Source organism: Wolffia australiana, chromosome 1 (assembly GCF_029677425.1).
Source record: "Wolffia australiana isolate 7733 chromosome 1, ASM2967742v1".
Lineage (NCBI taxonomy): Eukaryota > Viridiplantae > Streptophyta > Magnoliopsida > Alismatales > Araceae > Wolffia > Wolffia australiana.
Window position 1 is genome coordinate 2,616,730 of NC_135835.1, and position 25,058 is coordinate 2,641,787.

The 25,058-nt window shown below is 38.4% G+C and overlaps 4 protein-coding genes across 4 annotated transcripts; 3 read left to right on the plus strand and 1 right to left on the minus strand.

Moving 5' to 3' along the window:
- Window positions 1-6,849: 6,849 nt before the first annotated feature.
- LOC144713852 (mediator of RNA polymerase II transcription subunit 10b-like) lies at window positions 6,850-8,467 on the plus strand. Its single transcript, XM_078588572.1, has 4 exons — window positions 6,850-7,013; window positions 7,113-7,193; window positions 7,271-7,358; window positions 8,411-8,467. Exons 1-4 carry the CDS (start codon window positions 6,850-6,852, stop codon window positions 8,465-8,467), a joined length of 390 nt encoding a protein of 129 aa, XP_078444698.1.
- Window positions 8,379-10,395, plus strand: LOC144701419 (uncharacterized). The gene is made up of 4 exons (XM_078573237.1): window positions 8,379-9,016; window positions 9,427-9,749; window positions 9,828-10,072; window positions 10,146-10,395. Exons 2-4 carry the CDS (start codon window positions 9,447-9,449, stop codon window positions 10,264-10,266), a joined length of 669 nt encoding a protein of 222 aa, XP_078429363.1. The 5' UTR covers window positions 8,379-9,016; window positions 9,427-9,446; the 3' UTR covers window positions 10,267-10,395.
- A 5,980-nt stretch (window positions 10,396-16,375) lies between these two features.
- LOC144701435 (actin-depolymerizing factor 7-like) lies at window positions 16,376-17,679 on the plus strand. The gene is made up of 3 exons (XM_078573246.1): window positions 16,376-16,533; window positions 16,854-17,119; window positions 17,252-17,679. The coding sequence occupies exons 1-3, from the start codon at window positions 16,531-16,533 to the stop codon at window positions 17,400-17,402; spliced, it is 420 nt and encodes a 139-aa protein (XP_078429372.1). The 5' UTR covers window positions 16,376-16,530; the 3' UTR covers window positions 17,403-17,679.
- An 872-nt stretch (window positions 17,680-18,551) lies between these two features.
- LOC144713862 (Pentatricopeptide repeat (PPR) superfamily protein) lies at window positions 18,552-24,253 on the minus strand. The gene is made up of 4 exons (XM_078588583.1): window positions 21,212-24,253; window positions 21,032-21,121; window positions 19,082-20,961; window positions 18,552-18,774 (listed from the first exon to the last, which is right to left on the minus strand). Exons 1-3 carry the CDS (start codon window positions 23,932-23,934, stop codon window positions 19,221-19,223), a joined length of 4,554 nt encoding a protein of 1,517 aa, XP_078444709.1. The 5' UTR covers window positions 23,935-24,253; the 3' UTR covers window positions 18,552-18,774; window positions 19,082-19,220.
- Window positions 24,254-25,058: the final 805 nt, after the last annotated feature.

Consider the following 25,058-nt stretch of genomic DNA (forward strand, 5'->3'; position numbering starts at 1 on the left):
CTCCTTGACTTCTTTGAAGTCAAGAAATTTAATTAATGATGATTATTCTATAGTTTCACGTGTGCAGAAATTAACAGGAATGAGAAAATGGTAATTCTTAAAAGACTTAGAGAATTTTTTAGAGTTAAGTGATTCTCAGAAGGGGCTTGAAAGGAGCAAAAGGTGTTGTGGGCCTTCAAAAGCGAGGTCTGAGGGAGATGGGCCATGACCTGGCATGCCCATTGGGCTCTCAAAAACTTTACAAAGAAAGAAGCTAAAGATTACAAGGGGAAGCTCTCAACCGACGGAGAAAAAGAGGCAAAATGGCAAGAAAAGATAATAGAAAATGCCCAAAGGGGTATTTTTGTAATTCTCCCATTATAAATACACTTTTTCTCCCTCATCTCCCCGCATTCTGGACGTTCTCTTGCAAGTGGCTGGCCAGAAGGACAAGGCACATTTCAGAATCCAGGTTGTTCAACCTGCTTAATGTAAGTTTATTAAAGTTTTCTCTTAATCCCATCTCTTGTTTGCATTGAAAAATGCCTGATCCTAGAGAAATATAAGGATCCAGACTGAAGAGGAAGCATTGAGGGCTCAGTAAACTTGCATTGAGGTTTTAGGAACCTACATCTACTTTTTCCCATCATTATCTATCCATTTTCCCTTTAAAACATCACTTTCTCACTCTCAACACGCATTTTCCCTACTTTATCTCTCTCTATAGAATCAGTTATTTATCTCTCCAGACCTTCATCCATATCCCTAGTTCATGCTCTCAAAATTTAATAAAAAATTTCCTTCATTCACACCTCCAAATTGCATCTCAAACTCCGTCTACACGTTTTCTCTTCATTTTCTCTCTCTATCTCTTCATTTCAGTCATTTTATCTCTCTAAACTCATTTATTTCTCCCTCTTAATACCATTCATATCTCTCCCTGGATTCTCTATCATTTCCATTTCAAATCCCAAAAAAATCCCACTAAAAAGTCAGTTTTATCCTTTAAAAAACTCATTTTTCCCCCCTTGTCGCCGTCATCGTGCGCTGTTGTGCAACAGGGACACCCCTCTGCCTGCCAGTCCACGCGTGGGCAGCGCACACGACCGCAGGCTATAGGAGTGGCCTGTGCAGGACTTGGTCAAATCAGCTAAGTCCTGGACCTATTGGGGCAAGCCTGATTGGGTTGACCCAATCAGGATGACCCAATCGGCTTACCCCATTGGGCTGACCTAATAGGTCACCTAAATGGGCCAGACCGGGCCTACCAACCCAAAAGCCAAACTGCACTCCGTCGCCACTGTCGGCGCCACAAACGATCGTCGTAGCAGGTATTTTTTGTGTTTTTATCATTTAAAAACTATAAAAAAATAGGGAAAATCAGGAAAATAAAAAAGGAAAAATTAGGAAAATTATTTGTTGCACTTAAAAGTTCTGAAAAAATAGTAAAATCCTTAAAATTAATATAATCAATTTCTAGAGATGTTAACATCTAAAAAAATCTCTCTCGTTTTTCATATTTATTGTGGTTTTTTTGGTGTAAATTAAATTCCAGCAAATTCTAAAAATATTTATTTTTGATTTCTGGTGTTAATTAAAATTTGGAAAATTAGTGTTAGATAATTTTGTGTTTTTCTTATTATTTCTGCTTCAATTTAAATCATAGGAAATTAACTAAAAATCCAGAAAAATCTCATAAATTATATTCCTCACTTTTATACTCATTTCCTTCATTTCTAGCTTCAGAAAATTTCTAAAATTATATTAATTATAGAGTATTTAAGTAGAAATTTTCATAGATATTTTTTGCTAATTCTGAATTAATACAACGACACAAAACCCCTTAAATTTGGACTTGTCAAAGATCAACTGAAGTGTATGAATTTATGTAACATGATTATCATTTTAAAGTAGAATAAGGAGCTTTGAGGAAAATAATTTAATTTTTTTATAAATTATATGTGCTCAGTTGAAAAAAATGATAATAATGTATTTAAATTTTTCTTATGGTATTGAAAAAAAAGGTTTCGTCTGCCTGTGTCAGAATTTTCGGAAAAGTTTATATTAAAGAAGACAAATATTTTGAAGTTAGGATCTAAAAAAAATTATGAATATATAACAAAAATGAGAAAAGCCTAAAACATCCCATATTCATTAGCATGAATTTTCATATAGCCCTCATAATTTTAATATATATATATATATATATGTATCTCTTTTACCCTTCAACCTCATGAATTATTCATTTGGTAACATAAATGAATGCTAACAAACAGCTTCCATAAAATCCACGGTTCTCTAGAACAAAGAAATAAATGAGAGAATTTTGGGGCACAAAATAGGGCAATATATCTCCATTAGACTACTTGGTACATTTTTAGTTTGTGGTAATAATTATTTTTCAAAAAATAGTAGGTATTTCGCCTGTGTGACTTTTTAATATCTTGTTTCTAGTTTATAAAAGTTATACGTTGGCATGAAGAACCTAAATCCACAATCCTTGAAAACTTACCAATAAATACATAGTAAACCTATGGCATCTGAAAACGTTTCATGTTATATATTAGTACATATCTCAGTACTTATTTTAGAATATAAAACAGAAGAATCCCATATTTTAAAAATAAATTAAGATTAAGTGACCTCTCTCAATCCCTCAAGTACCGTCAGACACTCATCTTTCCTTCCAAATAAAATTACACTATTGTGTCTTTGACAATCTATATATGCATAAAACTATTCAATCTTAAAACAAATATCCATGTTTTAAAGTAATTTTTTGGTTTAAATGACCTTTCTCAATTTCTCGAGTACCATCAGACTTTCATCTTTCCCTATCCTTGGTCTTCATGACTCATGACACATCACTTTCAATATGGCTTTATAAAAAAACGTACTCCTTTTATTACCTGCTTGGCTTACCCTTTGATGCATCATCACCTTCACAAAATTTTAATCATACATCAAATATACCAAGAATATATTTTGAAGACATTGATGTTGCTGAAATCAAATTAGAATTAAATCTTCAAGTATTTAATACTAAAATTAATTTATCTGCCAAATTTATTCACTTGATTTTCTAGTCTTTCAATTTTTTTGATCCGTTATCCATTTTATTTGATTTCATTTACATAACCATTTCCATATCGAAAATTTGATAATAACTGAAAATTTATTCTGATATTCGGTTCAAAATGAACATAAATATTTCACTAAAAAATTAAATACAAAAATATTTTATTTATGAATAATACCAATTTTATTTATTAACATATAATAAATGATTGATAAAAAATTTAACACCATATTTTGATTGCTGAGATTTTATAAAACTCCATAAGTATCAGTTTTTTTCTTTCTTGATGAGTTGGCAGATCAAGACATGCATGGATTTTATTCCTCTTTCTAAAGCCTTATTAACTCATAGACTTCTCTACATACCCAAATAAGGTAAAATTAAAATATTTATTAATTATTTAAATTTGATGTTGAGCTAAAATAAGTTTTCAATGAATTCAAAATATAAGTGTCAAAAGTTGTTGCCTAAAGCCTTTTATAAAGGCCTAAAATTTTTACCCTTTTCACCCAAATTATCAGTCCTACCCCGTTCATATAGTTCAATGAGTGTAACCCAGTTACTATCAATTTATCAACATTTGAGTTCCTAAGGTTCAAAGTGAAAACAAAATTTTCCGTCTTTTGTGTAATAAAAACAAAAGCTTCTAGATATGGGCTGTGAATGCCACTACATATTAGTAATATCCTTGTTTGGATTTTTTAATGAATGGTCTTTCAGTTCAATAAATTATTCTTTCATGAAATCATTCATTATTTTTTTATAAATTGAAATCACCAAATAAAACATGGAACTTTTATAGCAGTGAAATAAGGTTGGTTAATCCATAGAAAATTGGTCAATTTTATTCATTTTCAATCGTTTTTTTAGTTGAAAAGGTTTATCCATGAGTTCAGAATGATATTTAATATACAATCATATTAAATAGTGTGATTAAAGATATTTCAATTACTTAGAAACTCAACTTTTGAAAACAAAAAATACAGATTTTTTTAGAGATATTCCTACATGATCTATTTCTTGGCTAAATCACGGTATGAAATGGATATCACTCCAAGGTTTTATGAATAGCCCTCTGTATTTATCCAGTCTTCACCATGTTTTTGGTTTCATATTTTGAAGTTAAATAATCAGAGCCCTTATTTTAACTATTTCTCTTTAAATTTTCTATCGATTCACTTGATTTGTGCATGAATTATCTGAGCTTTCCAACAAATAGAATATTATCCCTGACTTAGATTTATGAAGTCCAAATGAATTATAGTCTATCATTGGAAAACTGAAAATATATGGTTAGAACTGGCTATGAAAGAAGGGGGATGGTCGTCTGATTTTTATCAAATAAGTGAGATTTAGGGTGTCATTATTTTGGTTGTGCCTGTCTTAGCCCCCTGAATGACTGCCTCATATTCACATCCCATTGAACCATTCGCCATGCGGTCAAAGTAAACTCACATTCATAAACATGAAGGTACTAAGTGAACAATTATATCACTTATTCACTTGATGAAACATATCATCAACTCAAAAAGTATAAATTATCTAGTGCCTCTTTCATGGGTTAACCATCCATAGACAAAGGTTAATTTTTTGTCGACATGATTTTCACCAAATAAGAGTAATTAATTCCAAACATTAGTATTAATAAAATTATATAACTCTCATATTAGAGTCTCATTTATGTGATAGTATTTTTTTATGTTGACTAACTATTATGTCCTAATTGATATACCATAGCTTCACCTTGTAAAGGAAATAAGGTATAAATGGACTTCAAAAGTAATTTACTTATGGATCTTATTAGATTATAATCCAAATAAAGGTAGATTTTTTGCTACCCTTTGTATTTCCTAAAAATCTAATTCGATATGTAGTGTTTATGAACATCAAATGTAAGCCAGTCATTCTCAACCCACCTTTTCCAGGTCCCAAAGCTTCAAATAAAGCAGAAATGGAAATCTCCACTCTACATAATATCAACTAACAACTAAAATATATAAATTTAAATCTATTTTTACGGTACAAACTGTGTGATATGATAAGGAAGATTAAGATGATGATTTAGGTGCCTTATCTTTATAAGATTCCAGCAAATGTTTTCTGTTGAAATGAATGAATGTAGGATTTCGAATCGTGTTCATTAAACTAAGAGATTCAATTGAGTGAGTGAGATTTCATGTTCAAATTACTTGATTCAACTCAAGAAGTACTTTACCCATTAATGTGTTAAATTTATCTTTTGTAATTTAGGAACTTAAGTGTCTCATTAAACTACCATAAATGCAGATATAATCAATCAGGTTTTTGCACATTTAAAATGACATATTTTTTATTGAAGAATCAAGAAAAAAATCATTGAAGTTCTTGTACTTTTCATCCAATTATATTCATAATTAAGTCTGAATTTACATTATTATGTGAAACGTAGTTGGCTATTGGTTTTGACATCCTTATGAATTATGTAAAGTTTTTTTTTACTAAATAACATGTTAACTTTTGAATATGTCCAAATATCCTTCAAATAACCCTAACAATAGCTCTCATATTATTATTCATCAACTTTTAATTTTATGAGTGACCTTGGGGATTCCATAAAGTAATTTATGGCCCTTTCATCTGTATGTCAAACATATTTGAGATAAAGTTTAAAAGAGTAACATCCTCCATATGGATTGGAACCAATTGATTTTTTATTTTTTTAATTTTATATGAATTGAAAGATTTTATTCTGTAAAAAAATTTTAGGTTCATTATTGAGATATCACGAGACTAATAAAGTGGTAAGGTTGCTAATGAAAGGCATTGGAATGCACTAGTAGAGAGAGACAAAATGGATGCCATTTTTAATGATTGGGTCACCTGCAAGAAGTTATAACTCAAAACGAATAAGCAACTCAACGAAGATTCCATAATGTAGATGCTTCTTGAGATAGATGAAAGAACCACTATATTAGGTAGAAATTCTTATCAAGACAAGATGAATGCAGTCAAATGCCACAGATGTACAAAACAGGTATAAATATTTGAGTTATCATTGAAAATAAATGGACACAATAACATAACCTTTAAAAAATAATAGTATGGGGGTGAGAAGAAGATAAATTTTATTGGGATGAGAGAAAAATGGATAGTAGGGAATGGCACATTCGGGACGTGACGCCCCGGACGTGACTGAACGGATGATGGAACGTGACGGTGATGTGACGAAACTTTCGTCACGTCACCGTCATGTCACGCGTCCCAGCAAATACACTAAAGACCGTCACGCTCCATTACGCGTCCCTCTATTGGGTGTCCCATCACGTCCACATCACCGTGATGGCGTCACAGTCACAGGTGACGGGAAAAACCCTAAAAATTTAGTTTTGGTGTTTATTTGAAGTGTGAATGGCAGATTGCTTGATACTGCAAGCAGATTTTGGCGTAATTTGATGCTTTATTTCAAATATTTCTATTCGGGCTGTTGACAGTCCGATCTCAGAAATTTTCATTTCAGGGGTTGGGAATAATCTGTTTTGCTGCAATTTGATGATTTAGTTTTGGAGATTTCATTTTCGGTTATAGAAATAATTTAGTTCGGTGATCGTTTGATGATTTGATATCGGAAATTTCATTGTCGAAAAATAAAATCACGCTTTCTAAATGCACTTTGACAGAAAATTTTTGAGGTTTCGTTCTTCATCTTCCCTAACAGTATCATGCAGAAACAATTTATCGACGAATTGCCAGAATCGCAGAGGAAAAGAAAGAATTTCAAAGTAAAAAAATTAAAAGGAGAATTTTCAGGCTGAATGAACTCATCGAAGAGCACGCAGAGCAACGAAGACGACGACTCAAAGCAGAATCTTAACCAGATCACCAATTCCATTCAGAAAACAATTGGCCTGCTTCATGAACTTCACCTCACTGTCACCTCCTTCAACGCTGCTTCTCAACTTCCCCTCTTACAACGACTGTAGAAACCATATCCTCTGCTTTCAATCTTCTTCTTCAATTTTTTATTCCCCATTTTTTGTTTCTATGGATTGAAATTCAAGTTTTTTTCTTATCCTAGGAATGCCCTTGTCGCTGAATGTGGCACGATGCGAACGTTGGCTGGGAATTGTAATTTCCAGATTCCCATGGAAGTTATCAAGTGAGTCTGCTCTAGATTGTTCTTGGGTTATATGTAAAATTTATCGACTTGTTATTTATTTCTACGGGTGTGATCAGTTTGATTCATTACTTGTTCACGAAAGACGTCTTCAATAGCTGTATCGCAAAGAATCAGATAACGAAGAGCAAAATGGATGCCTTCAAGGTGCGATAGCTGAATATCTCTTGAATTTAGTGTAATTTATCATAAAGTTCGAAGCAATTGGGACTTTTCCAGCGATTGGATGCAGTTACCAATATTTAAAACTACTGTTTTTAACCGTATTTAGAAATAACGGAACGGCCGTCATCCGTGACGGCCGTTTCATCACTTCACACGTCCTGAGCACCCAATCACCGTCACGTCACTGTCAGCCCCCATCGTCATCTGTCACGGTCACCGCCACATACTCCTAAAACCATCACCATCACCGTCATGTCATATGTCACGTTTCCGTCACGGTGATGTGTGATGTGACGGATGACGTTTGCCGTTCCCTAGTGGATAGTTCTAAAGTATTTGATAACTGCAATTTTATGGTCATATGTGCCAAGAGATTATTTGAACTGTAGGCAGGCATAAATTTGATGAAATTGCTAAATTTGATAGCCGGATATCAAATAAGTTCTTGCAAAACTAAAACAAAGATTAAGACAAACACACATACACACAAATGTGGGTATGAATCATAAACAATATAAGTTTTTAAAATCTAAGGCCTAATGTCCTGCCCAAGAGCATTACCATAAACATTTCAATTTGCCAAGTTTCAATAATGGATCCATCCATGCATATATATAAAAGGTAAAAATAACTATTAAATAAATTATACGAAAAAAATGCGCAAGGACAGTATTGTTCGGACAGATGTGGATATATTACACAAAATCCTCTTCAAAATTTTTATAGCTCATTCAATACAAATTATCATCTAATTCCTTTCATCTTAGATTCAAGAAATTATCTCACTTCTGAGAACTAAAAAATAATAATTAAAGGTTAAACAATTCGGGCCAAAAAACTACTGTTATCAATAATAATCTGCCCCCTCCCCCCCAAAGAAAGAATAATATCTGAAGACATCGAGTCATCTTTCCACGTGTACATCTTCCATTGGCTGTTAGTATTTTGGGCCTATGCCAGCTCGCGTCTATATAAAGCGGAGCCCTTCAACCGACTGCAGAGGACATCGATCTTATCTGTCTGCGTGTCCACAGATCGCGGACGTATCTGCGAAGCTTCTAGATCCGACCGAGGGGCTGTTCTTCCCATGAGATCGACGATCTCTAATCCGCTTCGATTCTGAGGGAGATGATAGCTTCTTCATGCCGATCATAGCTATTTGATTTTCCCCTTTTTTTCGATTTTTTTGGCGCTGGATCGGACAGATTAGGGCTAATTTCTTTTTCTCAAGTTTTTTGGGACTTCCACGAGCACCGATCATGCCCTCGGTGCTTGGGAAGCTCCTTCACATGATTGGTGAGCTCTCCTCAGTGATGAACTTTCATGGCGGGTCTAGTTCCCATCGTCTGAAACAGATTGAAAAACGGAATCGCCGTTGTAGTCTCTAGTAAGGTCTGTTTTCTTCAGGATGTATTTAGCAGCCTTTGTTTCAGCGTGTTAATAGATTTAACTTCCGAGCCGAAGCGGATTCTGTCGGATATTCAGTATTGAGAATATCTGAGCGCGGTCGGAGTATTTTCTTGTCAATTTCTTTGTACTTATTCCCACGGAAGATTACGTGCGAGACGTTTTTTCTCACTCCTTGCCAAAGATCGCATACTGGTTGCGGCGCCTGACGACGGTTATAAGCCCTTTCCTGTGTAAGTCTTTTTGCACAAGATTGCGATCATGTAATTAACAGTTTGTAATCGTGTTATGTTTTCAAAAATTAAAGTTTGCAATCGTGTTTTTTTTTATGCCAGTTGTTGTCATTTGGGAGGAACATTAACGTGAAAACTGGTTTATTATGAATTTTACAATCGCAAGCAAAGTTCTTGATTTTCTTTGTCCCTCGCATTTTCCTGGTCCATCATTTATATGCAACTTGGAAAACTTAATCCCCGATGGAGTTTCAAATTTGTGGGGCCAAATGTTATTCATTCCATGTACTCATGTCCGTTTAATCACATTTTAGTCGATGGAAATATCTTCGGTCCATTGCTGAAATTTCGAAACTGCATGAAGATCTTTCTCAATTTCTCATTATATTTTCTGAATCAAAATTTCTCAGGTTGTCATTCAACGACCCAAATGGATGTCTACATCAATAGTAAGTTCCTAGAAGGGAATTTGGATTACAACACGCTGGCTCAAGAAGCACTCGACGATACAGAACCAAGCCCAGCAGGGAACAAGAACTTGTTGACTCCTGAAGATCTTAGAATCGCCTTAAGCGAACTTCAAGTCGAAGATTTCCCCTATCATGGCCATTCTGACTATCACGAAGGAGCTCTTCAGCTGGGAATTACCTTGAACAACCAGTTGATAAAAATTCAGACCAATCTTGGCGACGACAGAAGCCCTCTAGAGCTTAAGGGATCCACTTCCTTGCCTGTAAGCCTTCCTGTTTAAGTTGATTGAAGGCAAACTCCATGGTTTTGATGAAATAGGTGTAATTGTTGGATTTAATAGGCGGCACCGCTGCTGGTTTCCGCCATGAAAGGCGGTCGAGAGAAGGCGGGCTCACCAAGGATGAAGATGCAGGTCAAGTGGGCGGATGACGTGTACGATCCGCCCACCTCCTCCATGTCCCACACTGTAAAGAACAGTTCTTCCTACTCCAAGCAGCGCTCCAAGGCGAAGAAGGAGAGCCAAAAGCAAAAACAGAAGAAGAAGAAGAAGAAGCCGGCCCGCGAGAGGCAATTGCTCTCCAACAGGTTGCATTTCTTTCTCTACTTCAAATTTCAGTCTACGAACTGGGTTTTAATGTCTGGCTAATGTTGAGAACAGGATGCTCATGTCGGAAAGCGGAAGCAGCACCGCCATCTCCTGGCAGGAGGCTAAGTGTGGGAGCAGCGTGACGGCAGGGGAGCTGGAGAAGTTACGGTTCACAGTGGCAGAGGCCACATAAGAGTGCCCCGGCTCGCCGCTCTCGCATCCATCTGTAAGATACTTCAATAATGGTCAGCATCTGCTTGCATTGCTTTCTCTGTTTTTGATGAACTGAATTACAACTTTACAATAAATGTGCCTTTTGAAATATGTTTTTTACTCCTAGATAAGAAGAACAAATTTTGATGAAACCATAGCAGAGTTATCTATTGACAAATGAAAACGAATGAAGAAGTGTTCAGAACTTAGATTTTCATAGTGCCTTCCTGGGTAACCAGTATGGGTGTGTTCACTAACAGCCCAATACCAGGTTACAAAGACAGAGGCTAATATAGAAGCTTCTATCTAGCACTCCCCATTATGCTTTGTGTGGATCTTGGCCATTTCAGTTGGAATGTATATGATCTTTCTTGTGCTCATATTCAGCTTATATTTTTGGGTCTCGCCTAATGGGCCTATCTGTTAACACATTCCCATGTACACCCCAAACCTGGTATTTAAGCTATGTTTTCTCAAGTGGAAGAAATTAAGTTGCTTGTATTTTTTGCCTCATTTTTATTTCATCCTTACTCTTAGGGTTTCTAGAGAAGAGAATTTACACCTGCGGTGTCTGTCTTTACTATGGATGAAACTATAGAGGTTCCTAAAGAAGAAAACTTTGAACATTATATAAACAGTATTCAAAAACTTATTAATCAGTTTCTCGAATAAGACATGTTGAGCTGTCCATGTGGGCAACCTCTATTTATGTAACCATTGGCATGTCAAATCTCATCCTTCACTTCGACGAGATTCGTCCATACCCGGTCATCGTAGTTACACTGTCTCAATCACATCAAGAATGGAGCCAATGGGAAAGGATAACAAGACGACGGGCTCTATACAATTCTGGCATTCCCCAATTTATACTAGAAGTATATTTTTCATAAAAACCCATAAATTTTAAGCATATCTTCATGTGTACTTGAGATCATTTACTTGACCCTCCAGGCTCGTGCATCAATTTAGTGAATGGCTCCAAGGACAATTTAGAGATTGGTATTCCAAATTAATTGTTTTTATCATCATATAGATAATTCATTTTGGAATTCCATGATTAGGACTTCGTAGGTCATAGTCAAAGTATGATTGTTCATCCATAATATATATTTGGTATCTCAAATTTAAGGAAATGTACATAATGGTGATGTGAATCAACTTAATTCACAATATGGATTAATTAAGTTAATTAAGTCTGCTAAAAAGTGCCACTATCTATCATCAGTATCTCCACACTGATGGCTACATGATCGACTAAAGTCATCATATGAGTATGACTAAATAGTGCAATTCTACTAAGATACTTCAATATCCTTATCAAGTATCCTTAAAATAAGAATATGTAGAACACATCCTTGAAGAAAAACAATCTTCATATTATGATATCATCATAATTCACTACGTTGAATTATGCGTCCATGGACTTCATTACAAGCATCACATGTGCACTGTAGTGAAGACATTATGTTATGAACATGAAACAAGATGTGGAATGTGTGATCGACTTATACTAGTCTAGCGCGACATGGCAATGCAAGAAATAAGATTAAAAGTATTTTTAAAAATTCAAAAATTAATTTATAAGTAATAAAAACATAATAAATATATTTATTGACTTAGAAAATTAATATCCCTCATGAATACAATTCCAAAACATTCAAAAAAATATATTTCAACTTAATATATAAATTTGCTAAGTCAAAAAATCCTTAAAATACCATTAACTCCATAAAATTCATAATATGACTAAAAAATAGATTAAATCCTTTTAAGCTTGATAACATGCTTGTATAATTATTATAATCTAATTAAACATACAAAGTTTATGATATTAAAATAATAATTAGTGTATTGTCACAGATATACAGAAATGTACAAGGAAGAAGATCAATGACTTAGTAACTTGTCTAGGTGGGTCAACTGAATATGGTTCATGGAAGGTAAGATTTCCCATTTTTGTGTTGTAAAGCATAACAGGATTCATGAATACTGAATTTCCTTTAAAATATTTTGTAACTTCCAAATTAAAACATTCACGTGAATTGTCTGATAAAAACTTACTGATGATAATAACAAATTTTGTATCACCATACAAGAAACATGTGTGTATTTATTAATGAAAATAAGAAACCACGATGCCCCAGACAAACTTGTGATAGGCACCAATCCTCACATGTCACAATGTATGTGATGAAAGGGAGTTGAGGAAGGTATTATCCTATGATCAAATAAGGTTATATTGTAGTTACCCATTTGACAAGACTCGCACATAACTGTCTTAACATAAATGCTAGATAAAAGACAATGAAATAAATATGAAAGGATATTAATAGGTGGATGACCTATTCGAGTACGATGAAGAAATACTATCGCTCTTATTATCTTCTTGTTTTCTTGACTCCATAGTTGACTCCCTGTTGTAAGAAACTTGTGAGCTTCATCATCCAGCTGAAGAAGTTCGTCTATGCTCCTAAAACAAGTCATCTTCAATCATACAGAAAACAACCACCATCATTTAACGTAAATTAACATCTAATATTAGAAAATATCATCCACTATTGTTTGAGGTGGTATCAAATGTGCCCTCAATTATGGTGCATGCAAGATGTCTGAAAAGATTAATACCTCATCCAATTTGATGTTTCCAGCGACACTCGCAAGTAAAACACCACATCAATCAGTAATGACCTTCATCTTTCCATCACTTCTTAGTTCAAAAAAAAATCTTTCCATCACTTCTTTCAAAACATATAAATTTACAAATCTAGGATCTGATTGATGGCCCCAGCTTCAAAGATCCAAGAAAAAGTGCTGAGGATATTTTATCATCGGAGTGGAGAAGGGAAGTTTATGGAAGAGAATTAGTCTCCCTCTTTAGGCTTTTCAACTTTCCCACCTACACATTTAGTTGTTCCAGCTCCGTTATATATAGGGGAGGATGAGCATACATCTGAGAGGGTCCTCTAGTAGTCTCCTAAGCCTTTGTCACTTACATGTTTTGTTGACCCCCTTGTTTAGAAGAGTGCTTGTGTAGTTTAAAGAAGTCTCCTAGGTCCTCTAGAAGTCTCCTTAGTTTAAAATACAGGCTGTCATTTTCATCTCCCCTGATTACTGGGTTTGATCCTTTTCTTTCTCCCTTGATTTATCTTATCCTTGGGTAGCTGATGGGACTGATTTTTCTTGAAAACCAAATGCACTAGAGTCACCTTTGGTATCCGTGTATGTATACTGGGTATGTCCAATTCTTCCATAATCATATTAATATCCTCATCAAGATATGGTGTTTTCTCCATGTGTAGAATTGGTTTCATCATATCTTTATAGGTATGGCTAACCCAGAAAGAAATGTGAGCATCATGTACTTGAACATTTGGATGCACTCTTCATTACCCTTTATTGGCTAGTATGTTTCTACTTTCCTCTGAAGGTCCTTGAATTCTCATGAACGTGCCATACTAGATTTGTACCCCAATTAAGACCAAATATGTCAATTGTTCTTCTCTGTTGGGAAAAATTCTTCTTACTTAACTTGATCCCATAACCACTTGATAGTCTCCAGATTTAGATATTTATCATACATATCAGGGGCTAAGGTACAAGGAACCAAACCAAACAACAAATTAATCATACATATAATGGGGTAAGGTGTCAAGGAACCCAAAAAAAAACTTAAAAGTTATCATACATAGCAGGGGCTTCTTCGGCTTCCCACTCTTCAAATATGCAATTATCTTCCCCCACTAAATCCTACACAATGCTTACTCAAAACCCTCATCTTCAACATTATCAAAATAAACTAAAGCCATTGGCATATGTAGGTTCTAGTAAATTTGGGTTACTTTGGCCAGGAGGCGAAGGATGAAGGATGTTCATCGACAAATGTGTCTTCTCACTCTCGTGTGTGAAATATATTGTCACCAAGTACATGCTTAAAACAATGCTCATTTTGATTTTTCTAATCACTCTCCGTACCATGAGAAGCCTACTGAAAATTAGAAAATTTTCCGAAATGACCATCTAACTCCCCTAAAATAAATGTGGCCCATAAAAGGGCCAGTTAAAAATATGTATCCTCACCCATAAGTAAACAATGAATTTGAGGCACTATATAAGGGATAGAGCATAACTCCAAAGATCAAGGGTCAATGCCGATTTAAACAAAATATATCCTTTTTCATAAATTGAATACAAGAAAAAATATTCAAAATAAAGATGATAAACCCTAATATAATAAAGATGTAAGAAAATACTTCACAAGGACCGACATGTAAAATATTTGGAAACACAAAAAATTTCTTCTGATGCAGAAGCCTTTCAAGATAAATATTCAAAATAAAACAGAGGAACGCCATTCAGGGAAACATTTATATTCTGATTACCCTACTATATTTTTAATGTTGAATAGTCCTCAGCATTTTGATTCATTATTGCTTCAAGGTGCACAATTTATGCTCTTTTATCCATGATTACCTTCCACAAAGGATTTGAATATGACGCTATTGGATGACGCGTAAGAGGAAAATGAATAGTTAAATCATATATAATTTCAAATAAAATGACAAATGTTCCCTTTATTTGATTTTAATACTCCGAATTATGGTTGCCACTTGTTGTGTTCTCAATGATACTATTCAAATAACTGAAATAGTATCTTGTTAGCTCTTTGACTATAGAAAGGTTTTTCCCATTAATCAAAAGTATATGAATATTTTTTATTTACTGTGGTGACTCCAGAATGTTTTCTAAACTTTGTGGATGTAAGAACCTATTAATTTTTTGATAAAACTATAATACAAATGGGTTCAACAAATTATACGGAATTTAACTGTGAAATACCCAAAAAATTTCTGAACAAAACAGAGAGACCAAAAAGAAAGAATTGAACAGTTTCTAGTCATGCCTTTTGTGTGTGAGAATCTTAAATTTCCACAAATACTAATAGACATAATAAGGACTCTCATCACTCCTATATTTGGAAGATGAGAAACTGCATTGATTATCAAGATTGTTGTCAATACTAATAGTCTCCATCTGAAATAAAAGAACAAAAAAAATTAAATAAATTCACTAATACGTTGAGGAAAAAATAATAAAACTAATTTACTGTGTGCTTATTGAAACTGTGCTCGATGGGAAGCTCTTCCATCAGGCCAGGAAAAAGCAATCTCCTCACAATAAATAGCTGCTTGGATGGACAAATCCTAACACTCTCTGATTCATTCAAACCTTATGTGTGCAAACATTGGAAACCAAACGGTAGTTTTTTTTAATGTATCCATCCACATCGTCTTTCAACTTTTTCAAAATCTCTTCTTTAGCACACTGGGCATAGCTAATGATGATGGCAAAGGCTAAATAGTCAAGATCAGACCTATCCCTTCTTTCAAAGATAGATGAATTGTGACATGAAGAATATTGTTCTCTGGGTCATGGAAGCCATTCTCCTATAACCTTGATTCTTAATTTTTCTCATTTGCTTCCTCTTAAAAGAAAGCATTTTAAATCATGAAATTGTCGTAAAGGAATACACAATCTGTTTCACAGCAAAACTTCCCTTGGAAGAAGGCAATCTACTAGATCATGTTGCCTGAAGAAAACAGGGAAAATAATAACAATAGTAGTAGAAAGACATTAGCACTCACTTCCAAAACTGCTAAGTAAGATTTATAACTCCACACTGAGATTTCAAAATTTCTTAGAAAAGCTCTAATTCAGTTAAAAAACGATCAATTTACAGATCATACAACATATTACATATTTTTATTACATTTATGTATTACACAAAGTATTTCACATTTTAAGTTATAAAATCCAATCGTTGATAGAATCCAGACCGTTGACTCTATGGACAGCACGAAAGAAGAGTCAAGCAAGCGTCGGGACGCGGTTGGGATGACGGATGACGATAATTTCCGTTTATTGATGCACTAACCGTCAACGGTCAGATTAAATCGAGACCGTTGACTCCGTGGACTCGGCGAAGCAAAAGCGGATTTCACACGGTTTCGAGCTGAATCGGAACACCGCCAGGGTGACGTGGAGCCTTCTCATTGCGTTATCTCTATCAGTTGTTTAAGATCACCGCCTCGATTTATCCGTCTTGCCACCGCCAAAACGTGTCTTTCTTCATTTCATCGACTCTGATCTACAACTCGCGCAGATTTCGGAGCGCTAGATTCTTGCGGAAGAGCCTCTTCTGAAATTTCGGTTACTACGCAGATCTGATCCTCCTGGCCGCGGAAAAATGGTATTTTTTTTCTCTCGTTTTCCGATGCTTTACTCTTCTAGGGTTTCCAAGATTTGTCTTCGATTTTTCCATTTTTTTATGTTCCCTCTCTGGTGAACTTTGCGTTTGTTAATATCGGCAAATTTTGATCTATGCTTTTTCATCAGCTATTGGCTGGATCATGAATTTCGGCAAACCTAGGAAACTTATTTTAATCAATCCGTTGAAACGCCAGGCGAACGCTTATTTAGCTTGATCTATGCGTTTTCAGTAGTATTGGCTGGATCGTGAATTTCGGCAGACCTAGGAAACTTATTTTAATCAATCCTTTGAAACACCAGGCGAACGCTGCGTCGGGAATGGCTGTGAACGACGACTGCAAGTTGAAATTCCAGGAACTCAAGGCGAAGAGAACTTACCGCTTCATTGTCTTCAAGATCGACGAGAAGCAGAAGCAAGTTGTGGTGGAAAAACTCGGGGAGCCCGCGCTTACATACGAGGATTTCACTGCCAGTCTACCTGAAAACGAGTGCCGATTCGCCATTTATGATTACGACTTTGTCACCCAAGAAAACTGCCAGAAGAGCAGGATCTTCTTCATTGCATGGTACCATTTCTATTCACATGTTCTTCGTAGTCGGTTGATCATCGATTTCGGGTGATCTTCCCTCTTTTTCTTCAAAAAAAAACATCTTTGTTCTTATCACTTCTTCTGATTGATCTTCAACATTTTTCAAAGGTCCCCGGATACTGCAAGGGTGAGAAGCAAGATGTTGTACGCCAGCTCAAAGGATCGATTCAAGAGGGAACTGGATGGGATCCAAGTAGAACTGCAGGCCACCGATCCATCTGAGATGGGTCTCGATGTCATCAGAGGCCGGGCAAATTAATCATAACCCCTTCTAAGGTCATTGGCTGAATATCATGGTATCTGAAGTTTGGTGCTTTTGGGTAAGAAAATTCAAAGTTGTTTATTTTTGGCTTTTTCCAGTTGTCTGTTCTCTGTCTCGGATCGTTCTTTTCCGAAAACCATATACCGAGCCTCACACTCGGTTCGGTGTGTTTTTCATTTTGTTTTAATTAAGTTCATTAGGCCAACGATTACAAATATACAATATTTTGTGTATTTTATTTTACATCGATCTGTGTTATATATTTTTTATATAATCAGTGTTTATACTTCGATAACGGCAGCTACACTTCACTAAATTTTGTGGGTATGGCTATTAATTGTTAACCAGCTAAATAAATTTGGAAGTATATAAAATTTCATTTAAGTCACGAAAACAAGGATGGCAACAGTAATTCTTCAGATATAACATATACATGAGTTTCACACCTTAGGATGTGTTCCTTGCTGATATTCAACAAATAAAGTGAAAGAAGAAAATGAAAAATCATCATCTCTCATAATCTGATTCGGATAATGTAATTCGACATATTATTTCAAGGAATGCATTTGGACTGTATTGTTCTTTCGAGAAATCTACTGGAATGAATTTTCCTCGCGTAGGATCTTTCTAGCAGTTTCAAAGTTGTTGATTGGACTATACTCTTCAACAGCTATTTACCCAATATGGTATTAGAGCTATGAGGACCATGCTTGATGATAATCTTCATAGTTACATCGGATGAAATATGATTGCAGCCCAACTTCGTATGGTGAACTGTGCAGCCAAATAAGATACGGCTTTCTGAGTTCCCCCCCAAACTGGCGATTACCGATTGTCTGACATTTGTGGTGGTGAGTCAAGCAATAGATTTTAAAGGGTGTTAACAACTTCATTAAAAAGGTTCTTTAGAAAAAATAGGGTGTTGAAAAGCCAAGAAGTTATAATTCGTTAGATATGCATTAAGAGTCTCATTACTCAAAAACTTCAACAGAATATATGGAAGAGTGCATTTTTTCTTACTGGTTATTGGACGAATTGGTTCGAGTGAGAAAGAAACCTGTTCCATGTCACAAAAGGCTAAAATTAGATATGCAGTAGAGTCTCATTACATCAAACACTTCAACAGAATATATGGAAAAGTGCATCTTTTCTTAATGGTAATATGGTAAAACATAACAAAGAGAACCATATTAACACATATACCTGATTGTTTGAAGTCTCAATGAGCTAACTACAACTTGAATGAATTAGTTCGACTGAGAAACCTGTTCCGATCAAGATTATCTCACATGGCATGTTTTCCTTACCCTCTGCTTGATTGTATAAGAAATATTTCGTAAGACCAACACTAGACAGTAGCTTCTCCTACCTGCAGGTTAAGGACAAATGATATTAGAAATCTATCGTTATATGCTCTATGCAACATAATTTGTTCGAAGAGGAATAAGGATTGATAAACGGAACCACCAAGGTTCTAAGCAATAATATCTAATGCCTCAATTCCCAATAAAAAAACAATCAGATTGCAAATAAAATTTATGAATCAATAAACAAATATCATGACTGCTAAAAGGAAAATCGTAAATATAAGATGAATCTATTGTTGCTCAGAACCTTGGTGGTTCCGTTTCTCAATTCTTATTCCTCTTTAATACCATGGTTCAAGATGAATCTACCTCGGAATTCGCCACATCTACCTCAGTTCCAGCCCTCTAACTAGACTGTCTGCCCAGTTTGACAGAACCATGTCCTTCTCCACTGTCATACTAGAGTTGACCTTTGGTGTATGAGAGTTCTGCAGACTGAAGACCCAGCTCACTCCATGCAGAGAAGGCTTTGTGGACTCAGAGTCAAGCTCTCTAGAATGATTCTGCAGCTATCCTGTGACGCAATCCTCCCCAGCTCCGCCGCCAAGGCGCGGATCCTCTGTGACTCTGGATGAGACCAGTCCCCCATGAAGAACTCATGGACAGCGCCATCGAGCTCAATCCAGCTGCAGCCGGGCACCTTCTCGACTCTCCCCTGGCGCATCCTCGTCCGGCATGCCGCCGCCATCTCCGCTCTCCCGGCCACGGCGTAGGCTCCGGCGAGGTAGACGTGCCCGCCGGAGTGCCCCGGGTCAAGCTCAAGGATCCTCTGGGCGGCTCGCTGGCCCCGGCTGGCGTCTCCATGGGTTCGGCACCCGCCCAGCAGAGCCCCCCAGACCACCACATTGGCCGGCACCGCCATTCCCCGGACCAGCTCCTCCGCCGCCTGCAGCCGCCCGGCGCGGCTCAGCAGGTCCACCATGCAGCCATAGTGTTCCACCTTGGGAGCGATCCCGTGCTCCGCCGCCATGGAATTGAAGATCTCCAGGCCGGCGTCCACCAGCCCAGCATGCGAGCAAGCCGAGAGCACTGCCATGAAGGTGAGCTCATTGGGCCGGACCCCCTGCCAGACCATCTCCCTGAACCCAGCCACAGCCTCCCCTGACCGCCCATTCGCCGCCAGCCCCGCCACCAGCACAGTCCACGACACCACATCCCTCTCCTGCATATCGTCAAACACGGCTCTGGCGTCGCCGACGCCGCCGCACTTTGCGTACATGTCCACCAGAGCATTGCCGAGGAAGAGGGTCAGGGGGAGGCGCCGCCGGCGCGCGTAGGCGTGGAGCCAGCGGCCAAGCTCCAGCGCCCCGAGCCGAGCGCAGGCGGCGAGGACGATCACAAGCGTGGCCTCCTCCAGCGGGCCGGGCATCCGACGGAAGAGCTCCACCAATTCAACGGGCATGTCGTTGTGGAGATAGGCAGACAGCATGGCATTCCAGGCTGCGGCGGTCCGGGCAGGCATATCGTCGAACAGGCGGCGGGCGGCGACGACATCGCCGGAGCGGGCGTGGCCGGAGACCATCGCCGACCAGGAGACCACGGTCCGGGCGGCGCCCATTCCGTCGAAGACGGCCCGAGCGGCGGCGATGTCGCCGGAGAGGCAGAGCCCGGAGATGACGGTGTTGAAGGAGACGGCGTCCCAGCTGGGCATTTGATCGAACAGGTGGCGGGCGTTGGCAGGGCGGCGGAGCTTGAAGTAGAGGTCGATGAGGGAATTCTGGACGAAGAGGTTGGAGTGAAGGCCGAGCTTGAGGAGAAGGGCGTGGGCCTTCTCGCCGTCGGCGATGGCGAGGAGGCCGGCGCAGGCCTTGAGGACGGAGGTGAAGGTGTACTCGTCGGGGGGCGGGGCGAAGGGGCAGTGGAAGAGGGCGGAGAAGTAACGAAGGGCGTGGACGAAGAGGTTGTTCTGGGCGTGGGCTTTGAGGACGGCGTTCCAGGCGAAGAGATTGGGGCTGGGGAGGACGGAGAAGATCAGGGCGGAGTGGCGGGGGGCGCCGGCAGCGGCGTAGGCGGTGATCAGCTTCACGGCGACCAAGTTTGGGTCTAGGCTCGGGGGAGGAGCGGTGACCAGAACCGCGTGGAGCTCTAGTAGCTGCTTCACCGTCAGCTGCGCTGCCCTCTGGAGGGCGCTCCGGCATTGCAGAGCCAGACTTGAACCAAACGAGAAGAAGAAGAAGAAGAACACGCTTCTGCAACACAATCAGAGAAAAACCAACTTGAGAAAACATGAAAAAGACGCCATCTTTCGTTTTTTCTCACCTTAAAAACGCCCCCGGGAATTGAAAGTTACGGCCTTTCTCTGCATGAACTCCTCTCCCCCCCCCATTGTGTTTCAAAGTATAAGCGGAATGTCAAAACTGCAGAAAGAGCAATGAAGTAGACGAACGAGTAAATAATGGGTTGATTACGGTGACCTCATTGGTTCTAATTTTCACAAACTAATAATGGGTGTATCGAAGTTGACTCCGCTTCTCTCGCCTCCGCGCTAAGTCATCATGCAAATCTATTGCCTTTGAAAGCTGCCCGTTCAAGCAGCAAGCGCGTATCAAGAAATTAAAGGCCAATGAGTCTGGTTCAATTCCCTTTTCCAACATGGCATTCCAGAAGGAGAAAGCTTTCGGTAAATCACCCTTCTTGCACTGCTCGAATATGATGATGGAGTAACTTACACAGTCTGGGATTATTCCGTTTTCTATCATTTCTTCAAGGAGCAGAGTGGCTTCCTGGACCCGGCCTATCTTACACAGACCGGACATTACAATATTATAGGTCACTGAATTACACAACCTACCTGCTCTAATCATCACCTCATGTAGATGAAGAGCTTCATCTGCTCTTCCGGTTCTCATAAGGTGGTCAAGAAGACAACCAAAAGTCAGTACATTAGGGTGAAAATCCTTCACTAGCATCTCCTTGCAAAACACCAAGGCCTTGTCCTCCCTTCCAGCCTTACAAAGCCCATCTATAATCACGGTATAAGACACAACACTTAGAGCTAAACCTTCCTTAACCATCATGTACCATAACGCCATGGCTTCAGTTAAATCCCCTCTCTTGAACTGCGCATCAACCATGCTGGTAAAAACTACGCTGTCCAGCTTTAATCCCTCATCATCCATTCTTCTGAGAAGATCAAGAACCCGGGCATGATCGTTTTGCTTCAGAGCTCCGTAAATAAGCGAGCTATAGCAGACAAGATCCATTTCAATGCCTCTTCCCACCATCTCTTTAAAAACTTGAGTAGCGTCTTCAACTTTACCTTCTTTACAATATCCGTGGGCAAGGGCGCCAAGACACATCTCATTGAGTTTATGATTCTTTCTGAACAATCCATCAACAAAACACTTAGCTTCAGAAACTCTGCCAGCCAAACATAGACCAGAGATAAGAGGTCTGAAAGTAAAAGTGTCTGGAACAAGACCCTTCTCCTGCATCTCATGATATAAGGTAAAAGCTGTTGAAATATCACCTGCCCTGCAATACCCATCAATCATGACATTATAAGTCACCTCGTTGGGTATAACGTTAAGTTCTACCATTTCTTTGAACAAATCAGCAGATTGCGTCATCATGTTGGCTTTGCAGAAGCCTGAGATGAGAGCGGTGAAGGTATGGGCATTTGGGTTGACCCCCTTTGAAGACATCTCCCGATGGAGTTTCAGGGCGTTGTCAAGTTCATTAATCTCGCAATACCCGCTAATCATGGACGTGTAAGTCTGAGGGCTGGGTATTAATCCTTGCTTGATTATCTCTCTAAATAGAGACTCAGCTTCCCGCAGTTTTCCCAGCTTGCAGAAACCATTGATCAAGGAATTGAAAGGGTATACAGAGATCTTTATCCTCTCCTCTCTCATTCTGCAGAAAAGTTCTACAGCATGATCTATCTCTCCTCTTCTGCAAGAAGAATCGATCAGAATTGCATAAGTGACACCATTAGGAAGGAGCCCTCCCTTCTCTCTCATCTTCTCAAGAAGCTCATCAGCTTCCTGTAATCTACCGTTCTTACAAAGATAATCAACCAGACCATTGAAGGAAAAGAGATTAGGAGCTATCCCTTGATTTCCCAGCCGGTGAACTAGTTCAATGGCTTCATCAGTCTTGCCATTTCTTCTAAGTCCCTCGACAGCAGCTGACAGAGCAGCTTCACTAGGGTTGAATCCCAATTCTAGCATTTCTTCAAGCATGTTTCTTGCGAGAGTAATCTCATCTACCTTGCAGAGACCAAGAATCAGAGTGCAGTAAGTGACCAGATCAGCAGCCAGGCCTTTACTTTTCAACGATCTCAAAATTTCAACCCCTTCAACAGCTTTCTTCACCTTGCACAATCCATGAATCAAGACATTGTAAGGGACAACGCTGGAGTTCTTACCGTGTTCTTCCATTTGAAGAATCGCCTCCTTGGCCTTTGGAATGTTCTTCAGCTCACACAAGATTTTCACAACTTCCGTGTAAACAAACCCGTCTGGCCGAACGCCGATGCTAAGTATATCAGCATAAATCATCAGAGCCAAGTCAAATCGCTTGATCTTTGTCAAACCTCGGAATAAAAGGTAATAAACCCTGACCTCCATTTGAATCCCGCGGCTGATTGCAGAGTTAAAGACAGTCAAAGCATCAAAAACTCGGTGATTATGGACATAAGTTTGGATTAACAGTTCCAATGGCAGATAATTCTGAAGAGAGGACAGATCCCGGGACCTCAAGAGGCAGTTAAAAGCCTCGAATGGATCCGTCCGGCGGGCAACCAGGGTTTGAATTAGGGACGAAGCGGGCCAATTAAGACCATCCCTGATAAGCGCGCAAATCAAGATGCAGAACGACAATGTAGAATGTTCAAAACTCTTGTGAAGGCCCAAGAAATTGAAGAACCTTAGGGCCAGCCGGGGTTGATCTAATGTCTGTAAAAGGAGTTCTTCCACGTGTCTGGGATTCAATCTTTGGACGATGAACGAGTTGCTCAGAGAAATCCTCCAACTCTGTTTGGATTGCAGGATTCTACGGAGAATTTTGACGAAACCTTCGTCTCTCTCTAGATTGCCGCTGCTTGAAGTGGTCGTTTGGGAAGAGAGAGACTCTGGCTGCCCCCCCCCATTGGAGAGAGTTCTTGAGATGGAAGAGAGATGGCGGCTCTTCTGCGTTGAAAGTTGCCCGATGGGTTTCATTCCTTGTCTGCAGACGACGAGCTGACGACTCTCTCTCTCCTCTTTCTCTCTCTACTTTCTCTCTCTTCTCTCTCTCCTCTCTCTTGTTCTGCTACGAACAGTACGAAAATGCAGAGGGAAGCTAGAGTTTGTAGAATGTAGAAGATGAAGAGATTCGTCATCGTCATCAAAATTCGTCATCGGTGCGACGCGGACGATGACTGAACCGTCGACGTCTCCTGGGTGAATGAGTGAGGAGGACGGTTTTGAAATCGTCATCGGAGGGAAAGAAAGGAATCATGTATAATATAAGCCCTGCATTCTATAAATGTCCCTTTCCTAATTTTTTGACGGTTTATTTGGTCTGATCGAAGTTAGATCGCATTGGGTCGGATCGCCTTCAACTGAATCTATATTAGATGATGATAGTGGATATCAGTTGCTATAGTACCGATACGGAATATCGTTATCCTTAATGATATTGGCATCTGCTTTCATTTCAATCGGTTGATTTAGATGTCGGCATCCATCGTCTCAGGGGTTGGATGACAATATCAGATATCCGTGTTGCATATTAGTTTTGTATATCCGAATTTTAAATTGACTGTGGAAGTGTACATAACCTAAATGTAACCCCAAATATGATATTTAGGTTTTTATGTATCGAAAAGTATGTCATTGTTTAAATTTAGAAAAAACGTTTGTGAACATGAATGGAGTGTGGCAATATTTCAAAATTGTGATTACATTGTGTTGTCCCCGTTGATTGACGAGACTTGAGCTGTGAATCTTCTTAAGCCCATTGATAGGGCTAAAAGTATGTGAATAGTAAGCACTCTTTCTTATAATTATTGTGAGAAAGGTTTTTAAAGTCTTAATAATCAAAAAATATTTAGCTATTTTTGCTGAGAAATGTCATTCCTCGTGCATTCTCTATATTTAGACTGCTGATTGAATCCTTTTTAAGAGATGTGTAGTAATTCATAAATATTTTGCTCACCTTGTTGTAAAAAATCAATCCCTATTCTGTTAGATTTCATTTTGCCTCCTGGCTCATTGTATCTTCGCATATTTCAGTGAAAAAATCATCTTCATTGTCATGTATTAATTTATCATCGACATTCTCATACACGTATGGCTTGGAT